Raw genomic sequence first — 21,998 nt, 5'->3', positions numbered from 1 at the left:
ATGATTACACAGTATGCAAATATATAATAAATATCGATTAAAATATATAATTAAATAAAAGGATCTAAGGAGAAGGTGAAATTATAAAAGAAAGACAGGATTTAACAAAGAAGTATGACTCCTGAGTCATTATACTGGTATTTCTTTTAGTCTCCAGTGTCTTGGAGCAGCCAGAAGAAAACCCCTAAAATTGTAGAACTATAACCCATACCAAACTCTGAAATCTGTTCTATAATTAATTGTTGTAGTGTGCTTTGAAATTTGTTGCTGTTTTGTATCTATGTTACTTTTCACAATGAAAAAAAAACAAACACCTAATGAGATGTCACTTCACCACTAGGATGGCTATAATGAAAAAGACAGACAATAACAAGTACTGGCAAAGCATTGTTCCACAATAGCTAAAAGGCAGAAACAACCCAAATATCCACCAACAAGATGAACAGATAAACAAAATGTTGCCTGCCCATACAATGGAATATTATTCAGTCATCAAAAGGATGAAGTCCTGACACATGTGACAACATGGTTGAGCCCTGAAAGCAGGTTGAGTGAAATAAGCCAGACCCAAGGGACAAACTATACTTTTCCCACCTTTTAAAAGGTACAGTTTAATTCCTCTCCCCTTCAATGTGGGCATCTGGAAAAGGATAAACAGTGACTCACAGAGGAGAATCTGGCAGACACCACCACTGCCAGGGGTTGAGGTTCACGGCACCAGTGACCAGTCAGGGTGGTGTCACACACACCCCCAAGGAGATGTCATGAGAAGGCATGTCACCCCCATGAAATCCCAGTAACGTCTGGAATTTAGTTAACAGTACTGTATCTTGGCTTTGAGTGCTGAATGGTGATCAGGGGAAGGAGGTGAGGGGTATATGGACTCTTGTAATTCTTCTACATGTACAAACATTAAAAAAAAATTTTTTTTTAAATCATGGCAATGAGGACTTCCCAGTCAGGAACCATGTTACAGAAGGTTCAGACAAGGCAAAACAGGAGGCACAGGAAGCGATATGAAATCCCAAACAGCACTCTTTTTTGACAGTGGGGGACCATCTAATGGGGGCAGACAATATTCCTCACTCATTAGAGAGAGATAAAAATCATCAGCTCATGTCAACCTCTTAGCTGGCTTTTTAAAAACTGTTCACCATTAAAAGTTTTTAAAATCACAAATGCAAAGAGACTTGCTGTAAAATGTCAAACACCACAGAAAAATAAAGTGAGAGAGGTAGGAGAGGAAGAGGAAAAGTTGGGGACTCCAAGAGAACAGAAGGCCCCCGGTGGGGTGGTTTAGCATCTCAATTAAGAGCCCCACAGAGCCAGTCAAGTGGCATCCACACTCTCTTCCGATGATGCCCAACATCAAGACGGTGCATACCAAGAGGCGTCTCCCTGCAGAGGAGCTTGGGAACCTGAGTTCACCCATTTGCAGGCCCTGAGGGACTAACAGAGGCACCTGCTAACTGGTCTCCAAGGTGGTCCCACAGTCTATGGCCTGAGGACTCTCAGAGCTCACACCTTTTGTCAACCCCTCCCCCCAGCTTCACACTCACACACACACACACACACACACACACACAATCTGGGCCTGCCTGTGACTCAACTTAATCAACAGAATGTTGAGGAAATGATACTGTGTCATTTCCGGGCCTGAGTTTTGGGAAGGCCTGATCAGCTTCTGCACTTGGGGGAGCTCATATAAGGAGGTCACATGGGGAGGAGAGCCCCAACTGTACCACTGAACCCAAATCTCCTCCCCAAGGCACTATACTTAAGAGAGACATTCTCGTGGGGTATCCAGCCAGTTGAGGCCCTGGATGACCACAGCCACCACAGTGTGGAACAAAACAGCCACTGGCAAACCCAGTCATCCCACAGAACCATGGAGGAGTATGAGTTGGAGTGCTGTGAGTTTTGCTCCAAAAGATAACAAAAACAGTGGATTAAATACTGTTTCATTTGTCAGTTAAAGAGAACAATCCTTCACTGAGATTTTCTATTTCTAGAGACTAAAGGTTCCCAGCTCATTTCAAAACATGGCCTGGTCTGAGCAGTGTACATTGATCCCAACATTTTAGATGGCACTACCAGTCAGAATTTTAAAGCATACTCTTTGACCCTGAAATGCTGCTTCTCAGAATTCGTCATAAGAAAACATTACTTGAGAAGTGCCCAAGTAGAAATTGGTTTTGGCAGTGTAGACCTTTAGAGTGTTATAGACATCATGGCGGGAAAGACCAACATTAGACAAATAAACAAAAACATGCATTTCAGTGCTATGCAAAAGGGAAGAGCAGCATGCCCAGAGAAAGGAGGAGGAGGAGGCCCAAATTCATTCTGGAGGGCCACAGCAGATCACCTGGGTCTTGCCAGGCCAGCCAACCTGGAAGCTTACACTTTCCCATCTGAAGATCATAGCACCTGGGAGAGGATTACAGGAGTTGTCGTGGGTGTGGCACAGCACAAAATTAGAGCTACACAATTAAGTTAGAGCTGGACACTTTTTCTCTAAGTATCAGATTACCTGAGGTGAGAGAACCGAAGGCCCACACCTAGTACCTGATTCAGAAACCATTCTTGTGTGTTAGTTCACTCACTTTTATCAATGTTCCCAGAAGTATTATTTAACAACTTCACACTCACAAATCCAAATTTCCAATCCAGGCCTCAATATCACTCCAGACTCATAATCCAATATCCATTACCCACTGACATGTCACCCTCAGCAAGTCAAAGCTCTGTCCCATCCTTGCCAGCCCTCCCCTCTCTCTCGCTCTTGGTGAGCCCACCACCATTCAGGCACTGGCCAAGCCAAAGCCGTCAGGGCTGCCCTCCATCTCCCTGCCCCAAACAGGACTTCCATTCCAGATACCAGAACCATGAACTATGTCTCCTAAGATGCCCTCCTTCCTGCCCTGCACTGCTGCCAGAAGCCTCTAATTAGTATAAAATGCCCCCATGGGGCTTCCCTGCAAAACATACCCCAGGGCTCCCCTCAGCCCCTCCCTGCCCCCACCCTTGTCCTGGCAGCCTTTCCAGAAGCCTTGGCTCACAGTAGCCACCCCTTCTAGCCACTGATATCTGTCTCTCCCTTGACCAGGAGCTTTTGGAGGGTACAAACCACGTTTTGTTCATCTTTTTATCACCATGGGCTTCTCTTGATGCCATTGAACAAATGCTTAATGAAAGAAGCAGCCAAGCTCAGAGTAAAGCTGTCTGTGGTGAACTCGGGGTTCAGGTGGACCGTGCTCAAATCCCAGTCTGCCACTTGCTGCCTGGAGGAGCTCACCCCAGTTTTAGCAGGGAGCCCCAGTTTCCTCACCTGAAAAAATGGGAACCCCATGATGAGCAAGGTTGTGTTAGGAGCACTTAACAAGAGTGTCCATGTAAAGCACTGGCATCCTAAGCAGGGCTCATGAAATAGCATACAGGTTATAATCAGAACAAGGAAAGGGAAAATGGAGAGTAGGGAAAGTGGTTAAAATGGGAAATGTTTTATATATATATATATATATATATACACACACATATATATAATTATATATATATATTTATAATTACCACAATAAAAACTTAAAACACACAAAAACCCACAGAACCATACAGCACAAAGAGAACCATAATGTCAACAATGGACTTTAGATAATAATGTAATTCTAACAATATGGATCATCCATTATTACAAACATACAACCCTAATGCAAAACGTTAATGAAAGGGAAAACTAAGAGAGGGGGTATTTGGGATCTCTGTACTTTCTGCGTAATTTCTCTGTAAACCTATAATGCTCTAAAAACTGAAGTCTATTTAAAAAAAAAAAGAAAATGGAGATAATTACAAACGCTTGACACTTGGAAAAGAAACTAAAAACAGTTCATAAATGTAGAGAAAGAAACATCTGGAAGAAAGCACACTAACAAAAATGTTCCCTCTGAGGAAGGTTGGATTGAGGTTGTAATCAAAGGAACTTTAACTGAATCTGGAACATTTAATTTTTTGCTAAAAATGTGTTCTGTATTTTATGTATAATTAAATAATTTTTAAAGCTTTTTTTTTTAAAAAAACGGTCACAGGCACCATGACAATTCAGTGAAGAAAGGCTACTCTTTTCAGTAAGAAATACTAGAAGATTCAGAAAACTATGTCAAAAAACAAAACAAATAATCTCTACTTCACCTTGCACTATATACAAAAATTAATCCAAAATAGGCAGGGGAAAGTTGGATAAATCAATTGCCAAAAAAAATGAAAGAGGACCCTAACCTTACATCTTATACAAAAATTATTCAAAATGGATCAAAGACTTAAATACAAGAGTCAGTACAATAAAACTCCAAGAAGAAAATACAGGGAAACATCTTCAAGATGTAGTAACAGGAGGTAGCTTCTTAAACTTTACACCCAAAGCACAAGCAATGAAAGAAAAAATAGATATATGGGAACTCCTCAAAATCAAATACTTCTGTACCTCAAAGGACTTTGTTAAAAAGGTGAAGAGGCAGACAACTCAACAACTCAATGGGAGAAATATTTGTAAACCATACAGTGGATAAAAGTTTGATACCCTGTGAATATAAGAAATTATACAGCTCAACAACAAAAGAACAAACATTATAAAATGGGCAGGGGATATGAACAGACATTTCTCTGAAAAGCAAATACAAATACAAATGGCTAAAAAGCACATAAAGAAATGTTCATCTTCATTAGCTATAACGGAAATGGAAATCAAGATTATAATGAGATATCACCTCACACCTATAAAAATTACTATTACACAAACAGAAAACTACAAATGTTGGAGAGGATGTGGAGAAATTGGAACACTTATTCACTACTCGTGGGAATGTATAAGGGTACAGAAGACAGTTTGGTGATTTCTCAGAAAACTAAAAATTGAGTTGTCTTATAACCCAGCAATTCCAATACTTGGTGTATACCCAGAAGAGTTGAAAGCAGTGACACAAATAGTCATTTGTACAGTGGCAGTATCCACAACTGCCAAAAGACAGAAACAATTCAAGTGCCCATCAATAGATTAGTAGATAAACAAAATGTGGTATATACATATGATGGAATATTTTGCAGTAGTAAGATGAAATGAGGTCCTGAAGCACATAACAACATGGATGAACCCTGAGGACATAATGCCAAGAGAAATAAGCCAGACACAGAAGGACAGATACTGTATGATCTCACTATTATGACTCTGGTAAACTCAGAGGCTTTCGATGTGGATTATAGGGGATTTAGAGATACACAGAAACTAGAGACAGGTGAATGGTTATCCAGTGAGGTTGAATTCAAATGTAAGGGAACAGACCTCAAGTAGTTCATTAGTAGAATAATTAGCACACTGCCACACTGAAGATGACAATGATTGAAAGGAGTTATAAAGAGTCATGTATCCCACCAATTAACTCTTATAAATAAGTTCTTGCATGAACTACTTCAAACGTTTGATCTCGTACAAAGAGTTAATAATAGAGGGGTATGGGGGAAAACTAATATTGCATGCTATGGCCTATAGTTAACAGGAAGACAGAAACAGTACCATGGCAATACCAGGGGCAAATAATTGGGGGGGGGGGACAAGAAATGGGAGTGTTCAAAGGCAGTCACTGGAGGACTGAAGGCAAGATGGTGGCTTAGCAATGTGCGTGTTTTAGTTCGTCCTCGAGAACAACTACTAAATAACCAGAAACAGTACAGAACAGCTCCTGGAGCCATGATAGTGACCAGACACACAGCATACCCCAGTCTGGACCAGCTGGACTGGCTGCGAGTCTCCAGAACCGTGAGTTTCCCAAGCCGCAGCGGCCAGCGCCTGGCGCCCCTCCCCCACAGGCGGCTTCCCGGAGGGAAAGGAAAGACACTCTAACAGTAGCAGGGACTCAGTCCAACCAAACACCAATTGTGGCATTAATAAACAAATTCTGACTACTAAAAATAGGCCCCCAGCTCAGGCAAAACGGGTCAAGGCAGAGGATGCTAACCGAAAAAGAGGAAAGGGGACGAAACGGAGGTGAAGCCCAACTCAGGTGGAATCCCTCCATCAAGGAATTCAGACCCCAGAGCTTGGAAATTTGAAGCCATTAAAACCAGCCAACAGGACTTCCGGAGAAGATGGTGGCTTAGTAAGATGCGCGGGTCTTAGTTCCTCCTCCAGAACAGCTACTAAAGAAATAGAAATGGTAGAGAACAGCTCCCGGAGCCACGACAGAAACCAAAAAGACAGCATACCCCATTCTGGAAAGGCTGAACTGGCAGGGAGAATCTGCTGCGGTGAGATACCCGAGGGGCGCGCGCTTCCCCGGGCCGGGGCGGCTGGCGGCCGGAGTCCCTCCCTCCCTCCTTCCCAGGCCGGCTGGGAGAATTGGACAGGCGGTCCCCTCAAGCCGCGGCGGTCGGCGCCCCGCCCCACGCGCGGCCTCCCGGGCCAGCTGGGAGAATTGGATAAGAGGTTCCCCAAGCCGTGGAGGCCGGCGACCAGGGTCCCTTCCACACACGTGGCTTCCTGGTCCGGCTGGGAACGTTGGATCGGCACTCCCCCAAGCCGAGGCGGCCGGCGCCCCACGCCACGCTTGGCTTCCCGGGCCGGCTGGGAGATTTGGACTGGCACTCCCCCAAGCCGCGGAGGCCGGCGCCCCCACCACGCGCGGATTCCCGGGCCAGCTGGGAGATTTGAATCGGAACTCCCACAAGCCGCTTCAGCTGGCAACCCTCCCCCACAGCGAGAGTTTCCCAAAGTTAAAGGAGCCACAGCATCTTTTACTGGTGGGACCCGTAGACAGACGAGCGCCACAAGCGCCACATACTGGGCAGGATAAGAAAAACAGAGCCCAGAGATCTCACAGGAAAATCTTTCAACCTGCTGGGTCCCAAACCCAGGGAAATCTGATTAAATGCCCAGACGCCAGCAGAAAGTAATGGATCACGCGAGGAAAATTGAAGATATGGCCCAGTCAAAGGAACAAACCAATAGTTCAAATGAGATACAGGAGCTGAGACAACTAATTCTGAATAAACGAACAGAAATGGAAAACCTCTTCAAAAACCGAATCAATAAATTGAGGGAGGACATGAAGAAGACATGTGCTGAACAAAAAGAAGAAATAGAAAGTCTGAAAAAACAAATCACAGAACTTATGGGATTGAAGGACAAAGTAGAAAAGATGGAAAAAACAATGGATGCCTACAATGGTAGATCTAAAGAGACAGAAGCTACAATTAGTGAACTGGAGGATGGAACATCTGAATTCCAAAAAGAAACAGAAACTATAGGGAAAAGAACGGAAAAATTTGAGCAGGGGATCAGGGAACTGAATGATAATATGAAGCGCACAAATACACGTATTGTGGGTATCCCAGAAGGAGAAGAGAAGGGAAAAGGAGGAGAAAAACTAATGGAAGAAATTATCACTGAAAATTTCCCAACTCTTATGAAAGACCTAAAATTACAGATCCAAGAAGTGCAGCGTACCCCAAAGAGAATAGACTCAAATAGGCGTTCTCCAAGACACTTACTAGTTAGAATGTCAGAGGTCAAAGAGAAAGAAAGGATCTTGAAAGCAGCAAGAGAAAAACAATCCATCACATACAAGGGAAACTCAGTAAGACTATGTGTAGATTTCTCAGCAGAAACCATGGAAGCTAGAAGACAGTGGGATGATACATTTAAATTACTAAAACAGAAAAACTGCCAACCAAGACTTCTATATCCAGCAAAATTGTCCTTCAAAAATGAGGGAGACAATGAATCCCAGAGTGATTTGATCAGTGACTGGAAAAGTATTTGCAAGCCCCCTTTGGGGAATGGTGAGAGTGGGGAGAAATTCAACTTCCCCAAGTTGAATTCTTGATATTCTCCCAAGCAGTGTGGACAACCAAAGCTATAGGCTGAGCCCCCAGGCTTGGGGTTTGTTCACATGAAACTTAACCCCACAAAGGATAGGTCAAGTCTACTTAAAATTTAGGCCTAAGAGGCACCCCCAAGAGAGCCTCTTTTGTTGCTCAGATGTGGCCCCTCTCTCCAACACAACGAGCAGTCTCACCACCCTTCCCCTCTCTGCGTGGGAGATGACACCCAGGGGTGTGGACCTTCCTGGCAATGTGGGACAGAGATCCTGGAATGAGCTGAGACTCTGCATCAAGGGACTGAGAAAAACCCTAGAATGAGCTGAGAATTAACATCAAGGGATTGAGAGAACCTTCTCGACCAAAGGGGGAAGAGTGAAATGAGACTAAGTGTCAATGGCTGAGAGATTCCAAACAGAGTTCAGAGGTTATCCCGGAGGTTATTCTTATGCATTAAGTAGATATCACCTTGTTGTTCAAGATGTAGTGGAGAGGCTGGAGGGAACTGCCTGAAAATGTAGAGCTCTGTTCCAGTAGCCATGTTTCTTGATGATGATTGAACAATGATACAGCTTTCACAATGAGACTCTGCGAATGTGAAAACCTTGTGTCTGATGCCCCTTTTAGCTACTATATCAGCAGAAGAGTAGAACATATGGAATAAAAATAAATAATAGGGGGAACAAATGTTAAAATAAATTTAGTTCGAAATGCTAGTGGTAAATGAAAGCGAGGGGTAAGGGGTATGGTATGTATAATCTTTTTTTTTCTCTGTTATCGTTTTATTTCTTTTTCTGTTGTCTTTTTATTTCTTTTTATAAATTGATGCAAATGTTCTAAGAAATGATGAATATGCAACTATGTGATGATACTAAGAATTACCAATTGTATATGTAGAATGGAATGATCTCAATGTTTTGTTTGTTAATTTTTTAATTAATAAAAAAAGTTTAAAAAAGGTAAAAAAAAAAAAAATGAGGGAGAAATTAAAACATTTTCAGACAAAAAGTCACTGAGAGAATTTGTGACCAAGAGACCAGCTCTGCAAGAAATACTAAAGGGGGCACTAGAGTCAGATACGAAAAGACAGAAGACAGAGGTATGGAGAAGAGTGTAGAAAGAAGGAAAGTCAGATATGATATATATAATACAAAAGGCAAAATGGTAGAGGAAAATATTATCCAAACAGTAATAACACTAAATGTTAATGGACTGAATTCCCCAATCAAAAGACACAGACTGGCAGAATGGATTAAAAAACAGGACCCTTCTATATGCTGTCTACAGGAAACATATCTTAGACCCAAAGATAAACATAGGTTGAAAGTGAAAGGTTGGGAAAAGATATTTCATACAAATAACAACCAGAAAAGAGCAGGAGTAGCTATACTAATATCCAACAAATTAGACTTCAAATGTAAAACAGTTAAAAGAGACAAAGAAGGACACTATCTACTAATAAAAAGGAACAATTAAACAAGAAGACATAATAATCATAAATATTTATGCACCGAACCAGAATGCCCCAAAATACGTGAGGAATACACTGCAAACACTGAAAAGGGAAATAGACACATCTACCATAATAGTTGGAGACTTCAATTCACCACTCTCATCAATGGACAGAACATCTAGACAGAGGATCAATAAAGAAAGAGAGAATTTGAATATTACAATAAATAAGCTAGACTTAACAGACATTTATAGGACATTACACAACACGACAGCAGGATACACCTTTTTCTCAAGTGCTCATGGATCATTCTCAAAGATAGACCATATGCTGGGTCACAAAGCAAGTCAACAAATTTAAAAAGATTGAAATCATACACAACACTTTCTCGGATCATAAAGGAATGAAGTTGGAAATCAATAATAGGCGGAGTGCCAGAAAATTCACAAATACGTGGAGGCTCAACAACACACTCTTAAACAACGAGTGGGTCAAGGAAGAAATTGCAAGAGAAATTAGTAAATATCTCGAGGCGAATGAAAATGAAAACACAACATATCAAAACCTATGGGACGCAGCAAAGGCAGTGCTAAGGGGGAAATTTATTGCCCTAAATGCCTATATCAGAAAAGAAGAAAGGGCAAAAATTCAGGAATTAACTGTCCACTTGGAAGAACTGGAGAAAGAACAGCAAACTAACCCCAAAGCAAGCAAAAGGAAAGAAATAACAAAGATTAGAGCAGAAATAAATGAAATTGGAAACATGAAAATAGAGAAAATCAATAAGATCAGAAGTTGGTTCTATGAGAAAATCAATAAGATTGATGGGCCCTTAGCAAGATTGACAAAAAGAAGAAGAGAGAGGATGCAAATAAATAAGATCAGAAATGGAAGAGGAGACATAACCACTGATCTCACAGAAATAAAGGAGGTAGTAACAGGATACTATGAACAACTTTACGCTAATAAATACAACAATTTAGATGAAATGGACAGGTTCCTAGAAAGGCATGAACAACCAACTTTGACTCAAGAAGAAATAGATGACCTCAACAAACCAATCGCAAATAAAAAAATTGAATCAGTCATTCAAAAGCTTCCTAAAAAGAAAAATCCAGGACCAGACGGCTTCACATGTGAATTCTATCAAACATTCCAGAAAGAATTAGTACCAACTCTCCTCAAACTCTTCAAAAAAATCGAAGTGGAGGGAAAACTACCTAATTCATTCTATGAAGCCAACATCACCCTCATACCAAAAACAGGCAAAGATATTACAAAAAAAGAAAACTACCGACCAATCTCTCTAATGAATATAGATGCAAAAATCCTCAACAAAATTCTAGCAAACCGAACCCAACAACACATTAAAAGAATTATACATGGTGACCAAGTAGGATTCATCCCAGGTATGCAAGGATGGTTCAACATAAGACAATCAATTAATGTAATACACCATATCAACAAATCAAAGCAGAAAAATCACATGATCATCTCAATTGATGCAGAGAAGGCATCTGACAAGATTCAACATCCTTTCCTGTTGAAAACACTTCAAAAGATAGGAATACAAGGGAACTTCCTTAAAATGATAGAGGGAATATATGAAAAACCCACAGCTAATATCATCCTCAATGGGGAAAAATTGAAAACTTTCCCCCTAAGATCAGGAACAAGACAAGGATGTACATTATCACCACTATTATTCAACATCATGTTGGAGGTTCTAGCCAGAGCAATTAGACAAGAAAAAGAAATACAAGGCATCAAAATTGGAAAGGAAGAAGTAAAACTATCACTGTTTGCAGACGATATGATACTATACGTCAAAAACCCGGAAAAATACACAACAAAACTACTAGAGCTAATAAATGAGTACAGCAAAGTAGCAGGTTACAGGATCAACATTCAAAAATCTGTAGCATTTCTATACATTAGTAATGAACAAGCTGAGAGGGAAATCAAGAAACGAATCCCATTTACAACTGCAACTAAAAGAATAAAATACCTAGGAATAAATTTAACTAAAGAGACAAAAAACCTATATAAAGAAAACTACAAAAAACTGTTAAAAGAAATCACAGAAGACCTAAATAGATGGAAGGACATACTGTGTTCATGGATTGGAAGACAAAATATAGTTAAGATGTCAATCCCACCTAAATTGATTTACAGATTCAATGCAATACCAATCAAAATCCCAACAACTTATTTTTCAGAAATAGAAAAACCAATAAGCAAATTTATCTGGAAGGGTAGGGTGCCCCGAATTGCTAAAAACATCTTGAGGAAAAAAAACGAAGCTGGAGGTCTCGCGCTGCCTGACTTTAAGGCATACTATGAAACCACAGTGGTCAAAACAGCATGGTATTGGCATAAAGATAGATATATCGACCAATGGAATCGAATAGAGTGCTCAGATATAGACCCTCTCATCTATGGACATCTGATCTTTGATAAGGCAGTCAAGCCAACTCACCTGGGACAGAACAGTCTCTTCAATAAATGGTGCCTAGAGAACTGGATATCCATATGCAAAAGAATGAAAGAAGACCCGTATCTCACACCATATACAAAAGTTAACTCAAAATGGATCAAAGATCTAAACATTAGGTCTAAGACCATAAAACAGTTAGAGGAAAATGTAGGGAGATATCTTATGAAACTTACAATTGGAGGCGGTTTTATGGACCTTAAACCTAAAGCAAAAAAGGGGGAAGAGTGAAATGAGACAAAGTGTCAATGGCTGAGAGATTCCAAACAGAGTTGAGAGGTTATCCTGGAGGTTGTTCTTATACATTAAGTAGATATCATCCTATTGTTCAAGATGTAGTGGATAGGCTGGAGGGAACTGCCTGAAAATGTAGAGCTGTGTTCCAGTAGCAATGTTTCTTGATGATGATTGAACAATGATATAGCTTTCACAATGAGACTCTGTGAATGTGAAAACCTTGTGTCTGATGCTCCTTTTAGCTACTATATCAACAGAAGAGTAGAACATATGGAATAAAAATAAATAATAGGAAGAACAAATGTTAAATTTAGTTTGAAATGCTAGTGGTAAATGAAAGTGAAGGGTAAGGGGTATGGTATGTATAATCTTTTTTTTCACTATTATTGTTTTATTTCTTTTTCTAAATCGATGCAAATGTTCTAAGAAATGATGAATATGCAACTATGTGATGATATTAACAATTACTGATTGCATATGTAGAATGGAATGATATCTTAATGTTTTGTTTGTTAATTTTTTTTAATTAATAAAAAAAGTTTAAAAAAAAAGAAATGGGAGTGTTCAGATTTGATATTTGGTTAGGCCATGTTTATTGGTTCTTTGTCTCTGTGGACCAATGAAAACTGTCTGGAATTGAGATTGTTGATGACTGTACAACTGAGTGATTGACACTGTATGACATGGTTTATTTATTTTGGACATTATCCATGAGGACCAGCAAATACAAGGAGGGAGTCAAAGGGCACAATGACTGAGAAGGAGCCAAAGGGCACAAAGCCGACTGGGTTGGGACTAAGTAATGGTGAACTGTGATGTATACATAGGAATATTGTACAACTGCAAAAGGAATGAAGTCACAAGGTACGCAACAAAGAAGCGAACCTTGGGGACATTGTGCTGTACAAAATCAGCCAGAAACAAAAGTACAAAAATTGTACAGCATCTTTTAGAAAACATTTGTAAGAAAACTGGAGCCTAGATTGTAAGCTCTTATAGTAGTCACACGTCATCTGGAGTTTTAAATGTTTTTCTAGATTCTGAGACGTTATGTTGTATGTTTTAAGCGGGTATTTCACTGGAATGAAGGATACCTCTGTGACACCTAATACTCAACAGCTGGAGTTCTACAGCTCTGAAAGGCACCACTGCTACATACAGTAATGTATAAGTAACTGAAAAAGAGATCAGCCTTCAATTAGAGATAAAAACAAAGCTGACTGGGTTGGGACTAAGTAGATTAGATCACAGGGCAAAGGATGATAGGTAGGGTATGTACTCTAAAGCTTCACCTATTATATGAGACCAAAGGCAGAAAGGCTTATTGCATCTAGAACCTATTTTATTGTAATACACAATCTAAAATCAACCTGTCTGGAGAGCTCATTTTAACAACCTAAATGCATGGAACCCAGAAAGAGAATAAGGCCTTGTAATTCTGTATAGCTTAATGTAATACCCAGAAATATCCCAGACTACAGTGGACTGGTAACTAAAAAGTACTGGTAGAGTCTCCTGTGGAACTGGAGAAAAAAAAATGGAACTATTACATTTCATCTGGGAAACACTTGGTACAGTTTTGAGGACTGTCAGTATGAAACTCATTTCTGTAAGTGGAAAAGCTAAGACTACTTATAATTATGCCTAACAGTTGTTTCCAGGAAACCTCTTTTGTTGCTCAGATGTGGCCTGTCTCTAAATAAGCACAACTCTGCAAGGAAAATTATTACCCTCCCCTCTATGTGGGACAGGACTTCCAGGGGTGAAAGTCTGCCTGAAAGCATGGGACATGATGCCCAGGGATGAGCCTGGCCCTGGCACCACAGGATCAACAATGATTCCTGGATCAAAAGTCGGGAAAAAAAAAAAGTTACAAAATAAAGTATCAGAGCTCCAATGGAGTCAAAAGGCTATTCTAGAGGCTACTCTTACCCAAGCTGCAGCCAGATATTGCTAACTACCATGGTTTGCCAACCCCCAAACAACATCATTCCTGTTAACCCTAAAGAACACCTAGGGCTCTAGCTGAGACTCTTCAAAAGTTTCATGCACTGGGTTCATTTTCCTGAAACTTTTAACCTTAGGAGAGTTCTTAGGATAGATAAGTCCTGAAACCCAGAGGGGCCAGTCTCTCCAAGAATATCAACTAATTCCATCCTCCTATCCTATATTATCAATACTCCTTCTCAACATGAAAAAGTTAGAATGGGCATAGTCCAAAGACCCCTATAAGACTGCAAGCAGGAGAAGGAGGAACAGAGAAGACAGGATTTAACAGATGAGTATGACTGCTGAATCACTATATTGAATTTTCTTTCTGGTGTTTTGGAGCAGCTAGATGGTAAAACCTGAATTTGTGGAATGGCAACCCATACCAAACGTTGAAATCTGTTCTGAAGCTACTTGTTAATACGTATTCTGAAAATTATCGCTCCTTTTTAAATTGTATTTTTTACTTTCTTGTACATAAGCTATATTTCACAAGTAAAAACATTTTTTAAAAATCAGCTGGGATCAATTTCTGAGGCTCTCTATTCTATTCCATTAATTTGTGAGGTTCTGTAGCTCTAGGTTCTCTATGCTGTTTCACTGGTCTAGTGCTGTGCAGTCTTGATTACTGTGGCAATATAATGAGTCTTTAAAAAGGGGGAGAATGATTTCTCCCATTTCACTCTTCTGTTTCAGAATTGCTTTGGCTATTCTAGTTCTTTTGCTTTTTAGAATATTCTTGTGTTTATTGAGAAAAAATTCTCACTATAATTTTATAGTAATTATGTTAAACTTGTATATCAATTTGGGAATAATTGGCTTCTTTTCTTTACTGAGTCTTCTAGTCCCTGAGCATGGTAAGTCTTGCTTTTAATTTTGATCTTCTTTGATTATTCTTATCAGCACTTTGTCGCTGTCAGCATATGGGTCCTGCACCTGTCTTGTTGTATCTACACCTAAAATTCTCATTTTAAGCAATTGTTAATAGCTGTTAATGTTATATTTTTTTTTTTTTTTTTTTTTTTTTTTTTAAAGGAAAGACAGAGAGAAGGAAGGAAGGATAGAAGGAAGGAAGGGAGGAAGAAAGGGAAACATGTTTTAAACATTTTCTTGTTTTATTGTATTTTGTTTCTCCGTTTTTGTTACATGGGCTGGGGCCGGGAATCGAACCGAGGTCCTCCGGCATAGCAGGCAAGCACTTTGCCCGCTGAGCCACCGCGGCCCGCCCTAATGTTATATTTTTGCATTGTGTATTTATATTCATTACTAGTGTACAGAAATACAATTTTTGTATATTTTTGATGTAACCCAAAAAGCATCACAGACTTAAATCTAAAACTATAAAAATACTTCTTAAAGAAAACACAGGAGAAAATCTTTGTGACTATTGGTTGGGGCAAAGATTTATTGAATAGGACACACACACACACAACACAAATCACAAATGACCAACTTGATAAACTGGAATTGATCAGAATTAAGAACTTCTGCTTCTTTGCAAGAACTGTTAAGAGACTAGAATGATACACCATAGACTAAGAAGAAATATTTGCAAAACAAAAACGTGATAAAAGACAGACAGCCAGAAATACAAAAAAAAACTCTTAACAAATTCAATCAATTCTTTAAAATCTAACTTTTAAAAACATGGACAAAAGATTTGAAGAGACACTTCACCAAAGAAAATACAGAAGAATGACCAATAAAAACATGAAAAGATGCTCATCATTAAAATTCGGAAAATACAAAGTACAATCGTAACTCTTCCTACCACTTCTCACCTATGAAGAGTGGCTAAAAGCAAAAGAACCGACAATACCAAATGCTGATGCAGATACAGAGCAACCGGGGCTCACTCACTGCCAAAGCCGTTTTGGAAAACAGATGGGCAGGGGCTGTGGAGTGGCCCTAGAAGAAAAGGAAAACACCAGCATAAGCAAGCACTGAAGAGGGTATGGGAAGATGAAGTAAATGAACATTTGGTGAGCCTGAAGCAAACATTTCAGGTATAGCAAGAGATGATCCCAGAGGTAAGAGGGCTTGCTTTTTAGTGACTTTATAAAATACGGGCTTTGTCTCAAGGGCAAGAGAGAGACCAAAGGAGATCTGTGTTTTCATAAGCTTCCCCTGGCTAGAGAGTGAAAGGGTCCAGAGGGAAGCCAGACTGGAGGAAACCAGTTAAGGGGGTGCGAGGTTGTGGGCAGGTGACCAGCCAGGACATTTGTCCTGAAAACAAGAGATTCCAAGGAGACAGGTCGGACAAGCCCTGGCAACCAGGAGACTGGGGGTTGGGGGGGGGGGTGGTAAACAACAGGGGGGAGTCAGGTGGCTGCAGGTTTTTTACATGGCCCAACTGGATGGATGGTGGTTCCATCACTCAAGTGGGGGTAGCCAAGCAGCTTAGGAGAGTGAGGGGAAGGGGTCTAGGCCAAGACTACAGTGCCCTGGCCACTCAGAGGGGGGCAGGAGCTGGCAATCCCACTCAGAAACCGTGGGTTCATGCCAGGGGAGTCACATCAGGGGTACCACCAACACTACCCCAGGGTGGTATTCAGTAGAGAGAAGAGACGCCCAAGCTGCCCAGAGAGGCGGAGGAGGCCCAAAGGTGGGTGTCCTGAAGCCAAGGAGAAAGTGTGCACACAGGAAGGAGTCATCAACAGAGCCTAATTCTGCCCATGGGTTGGTCAAGGTGTGAAATGAAGAGTGTCCACGAGCTTTCACAAAATGAAGGCTATTGGTGACCCTGGAAGTGACATTATTTCTCCTGGGAATGGAAGGGTAGGGGCAGATGCCAAGCTGGCTGGAGTTAAGGAGACCATGAGGGATGAGGGAATGCAACAGACAGCAGGTGTAGACAAACATAAAACAACGACAGATGCAATGAAAGGTCATCTCTGGGGAAGGGGAATATAGGGACCTTTCCATCTCTCTCTGATTCAAAAGATTTGTTTTTTAATGCACTTAATACGACTTCTATCATCAGACAAAGCAAAACAAAATTAACTCCTGGTAAAAGTTTTAGTGCAAAAAACCACACAAACAACCCTCCTTCACATTACAGACAATGTGATATTCAGGGTCAACTGAACGAGCTAAAAAAATATTTGTTCTTAACTCAGGAAAATGTTCTGAGTCTGAGGAGGTACCTTTTCTGCCCTGGGCCTGGATCCACCTCACTTGACAGAGAGGCCAAGCCACATCTTCCTTCATCACTGGAGTCATAACTCCTCTGAACTTCTAAAGCCTCAGACGCTCCTCTCTCCACTGAACTTCCCTCCAGAGATTAAAGGGGAAGGAACTGATACGCAACAAAGGGTCTCCAGTGAACAGGGATGCAGTCAGCACTTGTCCTGAGACAGAAGCACTGAGATTCTGGAAACAGAATCCAGCTCCAGCCAAAGGCCACCATAGGAAGGCCCTATACCGACTAGTAAATCCTTCAGAAGGGGATTTTTTTAAATAGAAAAACTGGCCATCAAAATTTTTAAAAGGGGATTTTTTTTAATTTGAAAAAACTTTTTTCAAACAGAAACACGTGTTCTAAACTCTTAAGACTCCCCTCAGAGGGAGAATGTTACTGTATTCATTTATATTCCCCCTCAATAAACTGGCCAAACAAAAAAACTTAAAGCCAGAGGCTGCTGTGGAGTGCCAGGTGCACAGGCTGGCAGCCCCCACACACCCTCTCTTGAAGGGAGACATTCTTGAGGCAGTGCCTCAGTCCTTCAAAGAAACAAGGCAGCAGCTCAGGGGGATGCAGGTGCTATACCACCCGAGCAAGGACAAGCCCCACTCAACCCCCAAAAGAAAGCCCAAGGATCCAGAAAATGCATGGGGATTCAGGATACCCTCAGACAGAGCAGCTGGGCTTCCTCAATGCGCAAGCAGAGGTAAGGGTGCCAGGCCCAGCTGTGGCAGGTCCTATGGCTGAAGGCTGCCCACTTTCCCATGAACTCTAAAAGGGCAGGCCACAGGGATGGGACCTCTGGGGACTCAGTACAGGAACAGCCTTGCTGCATGGACTCAGGGCTCAGGTGAGTGCTGCTCAGGTGAGGTCTGGGAGGCAGAGCAGAAGGGGCAAGAAACAGGTGACCTCACCTGCGGGTCAACACAACAGCATCTGCCACAGGTGGGCAGGTGGCACCTGCTCTGTCTGCTTGTCTGTAATACCTGGGGCTGCCTGCAGTTAGCCGGAGGGCCCCCTCACCAAGCAAGGATGAAAACCAACAAACAGCACCATCTGTGCCCCCATGCCTTGGGAAGGCCCTAAAAATTCACAGGGAGGACCCCAAAATCCACAGGAAGTTCCCAAACAGTAAGGCCCTGAAAATCCACAGAAAGGCCACTCCCTGCCGCCAAGCAAGGGGAAAGCACAGGCCCATTTCCAAAGGAAAAGAGCATGACCCCTTCCCTTCAGGTCACCCCCAGGCAAGCGGCTTGAGTGTGACTGTCTATGAACAGTCAGCAGCTAAACCCTGGTGCCCGTGCTGCAATGTGGCACTTACACAGACCCAAAGAAGGAAAAACGACAAGGCAGAGAAGCTATTATCTACTCCCATGGCATGTGTCCTGATTGCTGACCAAGTCCCTGCCCGCTAAGAGGTGAACTTCTTTGCAGTATGCAAGCTTCGCAGAAGATTAGAGGGAAACCATGGGGCCAGGGCTCCATCATGGCTGTGCCCACTGTGGCAGAAGACTCCCCTGGGACTCAGTGTCCTCATCTGATGAGCACTGATCTCAAGGGACATGAGGACCTGACTGCAGCCTCCAAATGGAAACAGAAGAGACTTCTGTACCCTGGAATAACTGCAACCTCAAATCAGGCCGTCCTTGCAGCACTCAGGAGGACAAAAGAGAGCAGAAGGCTTGGGGCTGGGTTTCCAACAGTGGCTCTGCTGGCAAGTGTGCTGGGGGTGGGGAAGTGGCTCGGATAACCAGGGAGAGTGGGGCTACTGCCCTTCCTCCTTCAGAAGGAGAGCCTGGCCCAGATTGTCCCCAAGTGTCTTCTAGCTCTACAATCACTGCGCTTTCGGTCGGGGCAGGAGGAGCACTGGGTACGTGGCTTACCATCCAGTTCTAAGAGGTCTGGGGGCAGCAAAAAAGTACTCCGGGAAGCTCCAGAGGCCCCACTGAAGGCCAGGAAAGGCCTGATGAGGCACACACAGGAAGCAACTCCACCACGCAGAGAAGAGTAGCACAGGTCCCTCCAACCTTTCAGGAAAAAAATCTCTGAGACCAGCAAGGTCTTCCTGAGCCACGAAAATGGGCTCTGATAACCTGGGCCAGTGCACTTAGCATTGTCACCTCTGCATCCCCACCCCCACGGGTAACCTGGAGCCTCCCAGAAGATTCCCAGGGGCAGCAGGAAGTTGAGGCACCCCGGTCAGTGCCCAGAAAGCTGCAGACACAGCCCTGGGGCAGTCTCTCCATAAGGAAGGTCTGCATGACAAGGACCCAGAAGGCCTCAGGGAACACAGAAAACTTCACTAGCCTATAGGACTCAGTCTGTTTCTGAGACACAAAGGAACCTCATCTAAGTCAACCCAAAAATGGGATTAACTGTCCCCAGCACCACTGCCTGTCCCCCCATAACATTCCCACCTGCTCTGACCCACCAAGAGCTCTGCATGGATGCCCTTGGTCTGTGGCAGCAACTTCTATATTTCCTCTCAGAGAGAATTCAGAGAAGCTGTGGCACACCTGCCCCAGGGCTCACCCCAGCAAGTACGAGTGCCACCAGGACGACCGAGTGCTGAGACCATTCTGTGCCAGCCCACCTGCACATGCCCCAAACCTCTTCTCCATACTCTTCTCCATACTCCCAGAGCATCAGGCGACCTCCGTGGTCTTGTGCACTCAGCCAGGATGCTGCTTGCCTCTGGGGCACAGCAGGAGGGCTTCTTCCAGGATGAGGCTTTGCTCAGAGAATGGACTCAGTGCTTTCCTCAGCAGCGGAGAGTCACCCAAAGCCTTGACGCTAAACTGCACAAAAGCCTCAGCATGACATAGGCGCCTGTAAAATGGACTCCCACTGGGGTGCCCCTGCTGGAAGGTCATGCACCTCCCGGTGGGACAGCACACCTGAGCATGGCTCTCAGCAGACACTGCCACCAATGTCTGGCATAACAGTGTGATTCTCGCCTCCTGCCTCCAGCACAGCTATTGAGTGCAGAACTCACTAGGCCCCAGTGGGCATATCGTAGGCCTCCCATGAAGAGCGCCTCCCCCGAGAGTCAGTCAGGACGGCCTCCACTCCAGCTGGGTGGACTCAGAGGGAAGTACTCATTCAAGGCCAGGAGACCCACACCAGAAAATGTCACCAATACCCTTGGAGACGCCAACGAGAAGGAGCAGAGGCAGACAGCTCGGGAGAGCTGCGCTGTTTAATGTTATTAATTGTGCCTAAATATATATATATATAAATGTGTATATATATATATATGTGTGTGTGTGTGTGTGTGTGTGTGTGTGTGACTATACATTCATTGCAAATGTTTAGAAACTACTGAAAGAAAAAAAATTAAAATTCCTGCAATCTTACCTCCCAAATAACCTGTTAACATTTTTGATGTGTATAGTTTCTTTTTTTGATAAATAACACAGCTATGACTTACTTGGTCTTTTCCCGCAACAGTATTATAATGTTTTTCCCAGGTCATCAGATCTTCCATTCAGAAGGTGCACCACGAATGCTCCTTACCAATCCCTGCTGTGGGTTCCAGGCTATTTCCACATTTGCACCACTCTACATGGTCTGGTGACCAAACCTCGGGGACTGTCCAGTTCACACAGACCCACACACTTTTCAGGCCACTGAATGGATGCAGCCCAGATGCCCTGGGGAAATCTGCATCCTCTGCACCCCCATCTCCTATGCCCAGAGGACCCCCAGCCTCAGCCACCATGCTGAGGCGAAGACCAGCACTTTCCTCGCTGTTCCTCTGACTCGAATGTCCGTGCTCACTAGTGACCTGTACACTCTTCATTCGTTTCTTCGTGCCTTGCCCTCTCACACCCTCCGCCGAGTCTCAACTGCACTGTGCAGCTTCTCGCCTACCTTGGTTTTGAAGTGCACCTCGATGGGCATGATGAAGCCAGCATAACCCGACTCCTCCACCTTGTAGGGAGGCTCCTTGCACACTAAAAAAAAAAAGGAGAACGAATCCATCAGCTTGCACCACCAGCAATCTGGCAGATCCTTGCAGCCACCGCCTCCACGGCTCGGCTGCCACTCAGGACCCAGCGCTCAGGAGGCTGAGCTTCCACACGGAGAGCGCTGCGGAGAGGAGAGAGCACAGAGCAGGAGAAAGGCAAGTCTGCCTGCTGCAGAGGTGGGTGGCAGGGGGAACGGTGGGAAGGGGTATCAGATTCCTGCGGCCTCCAAAGAAGCTAAGGCCAGGCAGGTGGCTGCCTGCTCAACTGAGTCACGTCACCAGAAGGACCTAAGTGAGCCCTGAAACCTGGGGGCAGTACACACTAAAGTCCACCTAGCCCAGGAGCTCACATGGATGCAGGATGGGCTGTGAGCACTACTGGGGCAGGCGAGGGCATGCAAGATGGAAAAGGCATGGCCTCCTTGTGGTGCCACCTAAGCCACTAACTGGGGATAGAAGCAGATGATCGTGAAGATAATTAACGCCACTGAAGGGTACACCTGAAAGTGGCTCAAATGCAAAATATCATGCTGCATGTATGTTACAACAGAAATAATAAAAAAGTTACAAGCAACACAAACAGAACCTCCTTAACTCCAGAGATTTAAAACGTGAAAATTTAAAATGCAGCACAGTACAAGTAAAATAATCTCCCATCATCTCACCCTCCAGAATAAACTATCAATGTTTTGACATGTTCGCTTTCATTACGCACTATGCAACATGAAAACATCATTCTCCCTTCTAAGAAAAAAGTTAGAAAACCATCTCTGAATCGTTATATTGGTATTTCTTTTAGTCTCCAGTA

General features: G+C 42.9%; 1 protein-coding gene across 8 annotated transcripts in view; it reads right to left on the bottom strand.

The window, feature by feature from the left end:
- Positions 1-21,998, bottom strand: part of MLLT1 (MLLT1 super elongation complex subunit) — an 88,956-nt gene that overhangs the window by 46,924 nt on the left and 20,034 nt on the right. For all 8 annotated transcript variants that reach the window (XM_077120966.1, XM_077120968.1, XM_077120972.1 and 5 more), the window contains exon 3: positions 21,094-21,176. In XM_077120966.1, coding sequence (XP_076977081.1) covers positions 21,094-21,176 — 83 coding nt within the window. The remainder of the gene's footprint in view (positions 1-21,093; positions 21,177-21,998) is intronic.

Source organism: Tamandua tetradactyla, chromosome 11, assembly GCF_023851605.1.
Source record: "Tamandua tetradactyla isolate mTamTet1 chromosome 11, mTamTet1.pri, whole genome shotgun sequence".
In the NCBI taxonomy this organism is placed as follows: Eukaryota; Metazoa; Chordata; class Mammalia; order Pilosa; family Myrmecophagidae; genus Tamandua; species Tamandua tetradactyla.
Note: the sequence above shows the minus strand (reverse complement) of the source record. Positions and strands in the feature narration are given on the sequence as shown.